General features: G+C 35.7%; 1 protein-coding gene across 1 annotated transcript; it reads right to left on the bottom strand.

Moving 5' to 3' along the window:
* Positions 1 to 310: 310 nt before the first annotated feature.
* LOC135202776 (MHC class II regulatory factor RFX1-like) lies at positions 311 to 3,234 on the bottom strand. The gene is made up of 3 exons (XM_064232238.1): positions 3,197 to 3,234; positions 1,387 to 1,539; positions 311 to 808 (listed from the first exon to the last, which is right to left on the bottom strand). Exons 2-3 carry the CDS (start codon positions 1,537 to 1,539, stop codon positions 311 to 313), a joined length of 651 nt encoding a protein of 216 aa, XP_064088308.1. The 5' UTR covers positions 3,197 to 3,234.
* Between the last annotated feature and the right edge of the window lie 7,008 nt (positions 3,235 to 10,242).

Genomic DNA, 10,242 nt, shown 5'->3' with positions numbered 1-10,242 from the left:
GAGAGCGAAACTATTTGGCTTCGGTTAACAAAAAGGAATTAGAAGTATTTACATCTTTTATTATACCTTTTTTATTTTCACACATTTTATTATAAAATATGAGGCTTAAACATAATAAACTGAGATGACCTGATTTATAGCATTTAAACGCATTACGACTCGGGGGAAACGGTGGTCTGAATTCCTTGCGTCAAGAACTTGCTTATTCCATCTTGGTTCCCTTTCTCTCTTCTGTTTTGGTCTCCTCTTCTATTCCAGTCACATTTATCCTTCCGGAGAGAGAGAAGAATCCTACAGCATCCTATAAGCCTCACTTGCCGTATCCCGAGTAGGAACTACCCCCACCCCCACTACCACCCCCGACCCCACCTCCAACCCCACCCCCACCCCCGGCCCACACAGTATTGACAGCTTCCACCGTCTGGGTCACCGTGATGTAAGACTGGACCACCGTGGTCTGGAACTGCGTCTTGGTGACGTACTCCGTCTGGGTGACGTACTGAGGCTGCACCTGCGTGCTGAGCACCGTCTGGAACGCCGTCTGGGTCTGGAAGACCGTCTGGAACGCCGTCTGCGTGACGTACTTGGGGACGACCGACGTCTGCGTCTTGTACACGGGCTGGAACTGCGTCCGGGTGACGGTCTGGAACTGGGTGAGGTGGTGGACCTGGGTATTGAAGACCTGGTTCGTGACATACTGGGGCACGTACGTCGGTTCGTACTTGACTTGCAGCTTGACTTCGAGCTGGGTTTGGTACACGGGTTTCTGTACGTACTGCGTCTCGTACTGCGTGTGGTAGACTGGCACCTTAAGGGGAGAGAGAGAGAGAAAGAGAGGGAGTGAGAGAGACTGAGAGTGACCAAAAGGCGACATCGTTTCCCTCCGAAGCCAAGCTTTGCCATTCTCTTTCTGCTTCTCTTTTCCCTGACTGTTAAATCTATCTTGGCGTCTTGGAAAATAGCAAAGGACTATGCAATTGTATTTTTAAAGACAAACTACGCTTACTTTGTGAGTTATTTGCTAGATATAATTTACGTTTGCAAAATTACAAGGTTTAATAAACTTTTTTCGTTTTTATGTAAGTTGTTTTAAAGTTGTTAGTTCATTTCCTTTTTTATTACATTAATTCAATCATAATTATGTAATGTGTAATACTCCTCGAGGTTCAAAAATAAAATTAATTCTTTCATCAAAAAGAACGAATCTATTTCAGAAAATTGGAAATTATGTTATTTATTAAGTTAAATTCTTTGTTCAGAAAAGTTTCTCAAGTTACTACTGTCAAGTAATGCACTTTGCAATTACTATCACACATCTTCACAAGAAGATTGCAAATTCAGCAATTATTAACCTATCTTTACAGAAAATCCGAAGTAATCACTAACCTCTTCAGTTTGGACATCATACACAGTCATATACTGGACTACTGGGTAACAGTGCCGCGGTCGCTTCTTCTTCCCGCCACGATGACGCGTTGCCGCGCACAGTGTCGACAGGAGCAGCATTGCCAGCACAACGGTTACTAATTTTGACATCATCTAGGTGGAAAGTGGTTTGGATATGAAGAGAAAATGACTCAGTATCATAGATTTTGAAACCGTTAAACTATTTTCACTTTTATTTATTTATTCATTTTTACAAGTTCCTCTTGAAAGTTACCCATTGCCAGGTCCTGTGAAAAGTTTAGTTATGGAAGCCATCTATGGAACCCAGGTTTTTTTAAGTACTGTTCCATGTCAAGCCAGGTCAGTTCAGGTCGCTCATGCCTTTTGAGAGGTCAAGTTGAGTCACTCATGCTTCGTGAATGATTCAGTTAGAACACTTACATTCTGGGACCGGTAGGCCTAGGTCACTTGTGGGCTATAAAGGTCACAAATGCCACGTGACTGGGGTAGTTACAGCTCCTATAAACTATGACCTCTTACAAATGCCTTATGACAGATCAAGTCAGGTCACTCATATATTGTAGTCTTTTGACAGGTTATGTCTTGCCCCACTACCTATAAACAGGTCAAGTTAGGCCACTTATATTCTGTAAGGTTATTGTAACCTGATATGACAAAGGAGGAAGTACACAAGTGACAATAACAAAAGAAATAAGCGATATACAACTCATGAGAATCTCTCTCTCTCTCTCTCTCTCTCTCTCTCTCTCTCCAAGTGTGTAGAAGTTATTAGTAAACAGTCTCTATTTCTAATGAAATTTAAACGACAAGTCAAGAAGTCTCTATCCAAGTGCATTGCAGGAGGTTAATTCTCTCTCTCTCTCTCTCTCTCTCTCTCTCTCTCTCTCTCTCTCTCTCTCTCTCTCTCTCTCTCTTCATATAAGATAGTAAAGGCAAGCAGTCTACTTCTGTTTTATTGTTTTATAAAACGTAAGTGAATCATGATTCTCTCTCTTTTAACAGAACACGAGAGACAGCAAAATTAACGATCGTTAACGAAAACCGCAACAGTGAGAGGCCTCTGCAATCACCTTCAGCAAATATTTCACGAGCGAAGGAGCTTGTTTGGAACCAACAACTCACTGCTGTGTCGATTGCTTGCTTGCTTGTTGCAGTCAAACACCTTCTGTAATTGCATAAATATTGGCTAATGTTTCATTAGATGTGATTTCCATTGTTTGATTCACTACTGCTTGGGTAAACAGCAGGGATTGACGGAACGTGTGAGTGTGTGTGTGTGTGTGTGTATATATATATATATATATATATATATATAATATATATATATATATATATATATATATATAAATATATATGTATATATATACATATATATAATATATATGTATATGGGTGAGTAATTCTTACTTGTTTTTAAAAGAGGATACGCCTCAAGTATTAAAAGGGCCCATAACAACAGTTTTAAAGATAAAACAGTGTTTTTAAAAGACCTTTGTTTATACTTGATAGATATATGAATATGATCTATATATATATTCTTATATATTATCTATAGATATATATATCATATAATATTATATATATCTCTCATGAACTAACGTTTAATTGTATTCATATTCACAAATGAAAGTGTTAGCTTTCCGATGGTACCCAAAACGAAAACAAAAAATGATTTTGCTCTCTCTCTCTCTCTCTCTCTCTCTCTCTCTATCCTCTCTTCTCACTCTCTCTCTCTCAAGATGATGTTTCTTTATACGTCTGTCTTTTTGTCTCTCTGTCGACGACCTACCTTGTTTTGTTCGTTCACTTTACGACGTCTTCGAAGTAACTGAATCCTCCGATATAACCTGTCGCAATTATATACCTGTATACGCATGCGCGCTGGAAGGGCCCCTCGATACTCTTTCCTTTCGGCATCTCACCGTCACTTGCACACAGTTGCAAGGTCATTGAAGGCCATAGTGAGTATGTACTATGTATGTACATGTGCACACACACACACCACACATATTATTATAATAATATATATATATATGTATAAGTATATATATATATTTATATTATATAATTAATTATATAATAATATTATATTATTATATATATAATTATTAATAATTAATATAATCTATATATACAATATAATTATATTTATATATTATATAATAATATATATATTATATATATAGATAGATATATATATCTATATATTATAATATATATATATATCTATATTATATATAATTTATATATATGAGTATATATCTCTATATCTATATAAATAACTATATATATATATACAGATATATATACTATATATATATATAATATATATATATATATAAATCATATATAATATATACATATACTATAATATATATATCTATATCTTAATATATATATACATAATTTGCGAAACACCTCGGATAGAGTAGTGGAAATTAAGTCTAAAGCTATGATTATTTTTAAATTAAATATTACGAATGATGAATAATAAAACGATGGAATCTCATCATAAGATAGAATAGTCGTCTTCTTCTTTTTCTTCTTCTTCTTCTTCTACTACTACTTCTGGCTTAATCTTAAGTCAGGGTCGCTATTTTTGATGAGTCTTTTCTAAGTCTTTCAAACGCTTAATGAACGACTCATTATCATATAAAATATAGAAGAATAAAATATAAATGCATAGACAAAAGCGAAATATTTTCCCGGAGGAAGGAAAGAATCAATGAGCTAATTTATGAGTCGAGCTGATAATCTCCCATCAGGTACGAGGACAATTTTAGTGGATGTGAAGAGTACTGTCGAAAGTAGTATTTGTAAAAGATTGTCCAAATTAAAACGGCGCCTCTTATATGGATGAGTAAGGAGCCAAATTATTTGGACCAGCTGCTCAAAACAAACAAAACAAGTGAAAAATGCGCCGAAGTTTTTTTCGGGGAAATCGAGTGTAATAATGAATGAGCCGCGGCCCATGAAACTTTCAGCAATTGCACGGTGGTGGCTTGTTTCATAGGGTGACCAGACGCAGAACCATGGCTAAATTTAAACTTAAATGAAATAAAAATTACTGAGGCTAGAGGGCTGCAATTTGGTAAGTTTGATGACTAGAGGATGGATTATCTACAGACCAATTTGCAGCCCTCTAGCCTCAGTGAGTTGTAAGAACTGACAGCGGACAGACACAATAGTTTCCTTTGCAGAAATCTAAAAAATGACAAATTTTTGCAGCGGGTTTTCTACTCCACGAAGACTGAAATCATAAAGTGTTAAACATCAACGTCCTCAAAGGTTAGAAGATGATAGATTCTAATTAACTAGTAACATTCCTGAGAAAAAATGGAAATGTAATTTCATACAGATTCAAAGGAAGAAGTATCTGGAGAAGGGACAAACTGCTTGCTAAGCGGTATTTGTTTGTTTGTTTGTTTGTATGGTGCTTTTACGTTGCATGGAACCAGTGGTTATTCAGCATCGGAACCAACGGCTTTACGTGACTTCCAAACCACGTCGGGAGTGAACTTCTATCACCAGAAATACGCATCTCTAACACCTCAGTGGAATGCCCGAGAACCTAACTCGCGGCCACCGAGGTGGCAAGCCAAGGCCATACCGATAATGCCACTGAGGCGCTGCTAAGCGGTACTTGAGGTAAGAAAAACAAGAAGTTAAACCATCAGTTTAAAATATAGATATATATATATATATATATATATATAATATATATAGACTATATATATATATACAATATATAATATATATATCCATAATCATATATATATCTATAATATATATATATATATGATATATATATATATATATCAAACAAACTTTAACTATTTCCCAACAATTCAGATACTCTCGGTAATCGCTATAATTTTGTTTTTTTATTTTCATTTTCCATTCCATCGGAAGGCAGCAAACCCTACCTTTCTCCCATCAGAATGTGACGAGGAACACTTATCTATGTTATTCCGTTGCATCAGTGTCATTTTGCTGCCATTTTCGTGGCGCATTTTGTTTTTATTTTTTTCTGGCTCTCACTCGCTGGTAAACCTGCGCTGGAAAAGTTCAAGAAAGCTGCGGACTAGAGAGTTTCGTTTTTAATATCCCTTTCTTTTGTGCTTTTCACTATTCAGATTATATCTCTTTATTGTGCTTTTCACTTATCGCTTCGTCAAGTCGCTTCTGCATTCCTTTTCCAACTTTTCTACTTCTTTTTTTTTTATCAGGTATTTCATTTATATCTATATCAAATCACGTCTTTATTTCTTAGTTAAGTTGTTCCATCATAACTTTATCAGTTATTTTTTTATCAAGACATTCATCTTTCTCTTTATCAGTTTCTTCCTTCATTTAATTATCAGGTAAATCTTTCTCCTTTATCAACTGAGACTTTAACCGTTTCTCTTTACATTCCTTTATCTTTTCCCCCATGCTCCTGTTTTTTCCCTTTATCAGGCTACCTTTACCATTTACCAATACATCCTTTTTTACGAAGGCATTCCTTTGTCTTTTGGTCAATGTACCCCTTTATCTCCTTTTCAAGCCATTACTTTCTCCCTTTCTCAAAGTTGCTTCACTTCAATCAATAGTATTACTCTTCCTGGGCCTTTCTAAGAAGCCACTGATATATACCCTTCAGCAGCTACTCTCTTATCCACTTATGAAACCGACAGCCAACACTGAAGTATAGTTTATATATATTGGTGTTTAAGTTCCCTTCTTTAAATCCGTTAAGGGTGATTTAAAATCTTTAAAAGCTGATCTTGAGTCTGTCGATGTAAGCTCTTGTCCACACTTGCGGGCACTACCCGACGGGCAAACACTGTTCCCATAACCCGTTTCACTATATACTGACCGACCAAGTAAGGAGCCAGAACGATGAGATTGTCTGGTAACACTGCTTCCAAAGCGAGAGAAAATATAAACAGTTGGAAGTGCCCAACGGGCATGCCCGCTAGTATGGGCAGGGCATTATGTACCTGGTGTTTAGTCGACTGTGGTTTATAGCCACCGTCTGGAGAGGGTTGAGGGCTAGCACTTTATTCTACAATACTTTGCTGAGAAGAGGTAGGTGAATAATGCCCTAAGGAGTAAGGCCAGGGGCTGTGTGTGGTTTGGCTTAGTTCAGCCATAGGCACTTTCAGCTGTAATGTATTTGTCTCTCCGATCGCACTTTTTCTGTCCGCCCTCAGATCTTAAAAACTGCAGAGGCTAGAGGGCTGCAAATAGCTATGTTGATCATCCACTCTCTAATCATCAAACATACCAAACTGCAGCCGTCTAGCGTCAGCAATTTTTATTTTATTTAAGGTTAAAGTTAGCCATGCTCGTCCGTCTGGCAACGCAACAACACAGGCCATCACGGCCGGCTGAGAGTTATCATGTCCACGGCTGAGAGTCTTATACAGAAATATGCGCTGTGCAGAAAATTCGATCTCGCTTGTGGCTAAATGTCTGATACAGCATTATACACTGTACAGAAAGCTAGATTGCGACAAAGAAACTTCGGCGAGTTGTTGATTTTTTTTTCTAACAATGGAATCATTTTCTTCAGCTACAGAACTGGCAGACAAATGAAGATTTTTCATAATGTGAAGGCTTCTTTTTTTATGTACAATTTTTTATTCATTTTTTTACGACCATTCCCTGAAGAGACGCTTAACATTAGCGTCGCTAATGTTTCAGCCCACGGTTTTTGAGAGCCGGTTTTACGAGTCGTTCTCTTCGGCTGCGAACGAGATTGTTTCATTTTCGATGTTTTGCTCCACAAACAACATAATTGACACTGCTTTGTCCTTAGGCACCCACCTTCATTATGTTTTTGTTATTACTATTATTCTTATTACTTCAGAGCATATAACCAACAACAATCTTAATACCATCTGACGCCATAGGGAAAAATAACTGAAATGAGCATCAAGAAGTTGAGCTATTGCATATAATAGTTAATACAAAAAAAGTCACAAAAAAACGAAATGTAAATCTTAAAATATAGAAATGTAAATCTTGAGATATAACTGTTTCATTCATCAAAAAAAAATATGTATATATATTGATATATTTGTATGTATATATATATATATGTATATATATTGTATAATATAATATATATATTAATATATATAATATTTTATTTACTTTTACTTTTATTTGATTTCCTTCAGGCATTATGTTTGTGCTATTTTAGCTTCATTGAAAATAGCATTAGAGAAGCACAATTATGCCGAAATAGTAAAACAAAACAAAAAAATAATTAATATTCTAGTGTTGTTTCTCGCTCCGAAATATGTCTTTCTTTCAATACTTCCAGGGAAGAACCACATTACGATTTCAGTGATCTCATAGCGTCGTTCATTTACGCCTTGAAATAGAACATCTCAAAAACGCTCATAAGAAGAACTGATTTTCCAGTCATCTGATCTCATCACACCGCCATTAAGCAACTGAACAAACTCGTTACTTTTTTTTCAAATTAATCTTTTCGCTAAGATTTTGTTTCTTTTTCTCTATTGGACTAAAGATAAATTATACGGTACTAATTTGGCTTGTTGTCTACGCGTCACCTACTGCTCCAAGGTGCTAGTCACCGGTAATTTAAAGTAGACGGCCGCACAAAGTTATCGTTTATTAAGATCATTTGTCGACCACACAATATAGAAATGGGTGTATATAATACCTTGATCCCCGAGGGGCTAAACACGGCGTCCCAAGAAACTTCCTAAAAGACGTATCCCTCAGGAGAGATGGAACATACATCCTGCCTATGTGAACTCTCGAGAGAGACTGAGAGTTTCCAGCCCTGTGATTCGCTTATCAACAGCCACTCAAGAGCGTCGTAAGGGACTGGCCTAGACATCAAATGCACGGCTGATTTGAATCTATTATAGCACATCGAAATAGGTGACGCGTAGTAAACAAGCCAAACTAACACCAGTCATATTTTTCTAATACTGTTATAATTCATCAACACAACTCAGATTTAAAGTTCGTATCGTTTATGTCTTGATTTCTGTAAGCAGTGTGATATCTGTCAAGTGACCCCTTTTGGATGGACATAATTGCCGACCATAAGGTTATAGATTGCTCAAAATCAAACACCATTTATCTGACCCACCACTTTGACAATTCGAAGCCACAGTCAGTCCAATAATCAGCGCTCTTTGGTGGAATTTTGTCATCTTTTGCTGTGCTCCAATGAAAGCTTTTTGTATTATAAATGAGTCTTCGAAGATTATTATTTTTTATTTGTTATTATTTTTAGTTATGAATGTCATGTTTTGCACCATTTTTTTATTGTTGTCTTACTTTTTTCTGAACTCTCGAAAAAGGACTCGGCTCATTGTAACATTCATAATGTTTTATTGCATTTTTGTTACCCATCTCTGTACATCCTTTTCTATAAACCTCCCTCAGCTTATTATATACTTTTGTTTTAGCATTATTACAATTCTTTAATCGTCATATTTTGATATTTTGTTTTCTGTGTATGGTTTTAACTATTTTCTCTTTGCGAGTCTGATGATAATACCACAGTCAAATTGTCGAAGCTGTTACCAATAAGTGTGAGTTGCCGTTTTTTTGTAAATCTCATTGTGTTTGTATGTATATATATATATATATATATATATATATATATATATGTGTATATATATATATATATATATATATATATATATATATATATTTATATATAGTGTATGTGTGTGTTACAAATACACACACACTCACTAGGTAACGGTGACAGCAGTCGAGTATAAATCCCCCCAAAAAATATATATATATAAAATCATGATTACCACTGATATTCTGTTTCCCTCAAAATTGCGTAAACGCTTCTGCATCGCTTCTCTCTCTCTCTCTCTCTCTCTCTCTATCTCTCTCTCTCTCTCTCTCTCTCTCTCTCTGGAATAAAGCACCGTCCTAACCTTTATCAACGGCCGAATAACTACGCGAGTGGGACCCCCCAAAAATGGACGGAGAATCCAGAGTGATTCGGCAGTTTGCTTCTTAAGTGGCTGGGAGCTGACAGAAAAGATTGCTCAAGTTGACTTCAGACTTTTAACATTATTCTCTTTCTCTCGTGTGGCGTTTTTGTGGTTTATTTACGATGTAATAACAGTAATGATGAATGGGGGTTTTAGTGCTGTGGTGCTATTTGAAATTTTCGATCGTTTCACCGTAATAATGCATCAAAATCTATGCAGATTGTGTAGATTTTAATATGTTTAAGTGATGGAAGGATGCGAACCTTGCTTTATGTAATTATTATTATTATTATTATTATTATTATTATTATTATTATTATTATTATTATTATTATTATTATATCTACTGAATGTAATAGCAGACTTTAGGAGTTTGAAAGAAGGTCTGTTTCCAGCTTTCATATTATTATTATTATTATTATTATTATTATTATTATTATTATTATTATTGATTATTATTATTATTATTATTATTATTATTATTATTATTATTATCACTGGTATAGCAGTATAATTGTTGTATTTTAAATAATATAAAGATTATTATTATATTTACAGCCACACCTAAGTATATGGCCCATCTCTTCAGTTTCGTCTTACGTGTGCATTAGACCATAACCCGCCTTATCCAGTCACCCGCACAATCAAATACACACACACTCGCGCGCGCGCACATACATACACACACACACACACACACACGCACACACCAATCACCCATCGCGTAAAGCTACAACCTTTTTTTTTCTACATACGTGACCATACTAGAGACAGTCACCTTAGACAATCATTAAGACAAATAATTTGACAATATTGTCAAATTCCTACCGATTTGGGGGTCGGAAAT

The sequence above is a fragment of the Macrobrachium nipponense genome, chromosome 33 (genome assembly GCF_015104395.2).
Source record: "Macrobrachium nipponense isolate FS-2020 chromosome 33, ASM1510439v2, whole genome shotgun sequence".
NCBI lineage: Eukaryota > Metazoa > Arthropoda > Malacostraca > Decapoda > Palaemonidae > Macrobrachium > Macrobrachium nipponense.
Note: the sequence above shows the minus strand (reverse complement) of the source record. Positions and strands in the feature narration are given on the sequence as shown.

Excerpts from the sequence above, each read along its gene's own strand:
- LOC135202776 (XM_064232238.1), bottom strand. The coding sequence starts at position 1,539 with ATGATGTCAAAATTAGTAACCGTTGTGCTGGCAATGCTGCTCCTGTCG. Across the intron at positions 809-1,386 it reads ATGATGTCCAAACTGAAGAG|GTGCCAGTCTACCACACGCA; the intron begins GTTAGTGATTAC and ends TCTCCCCTTAAG.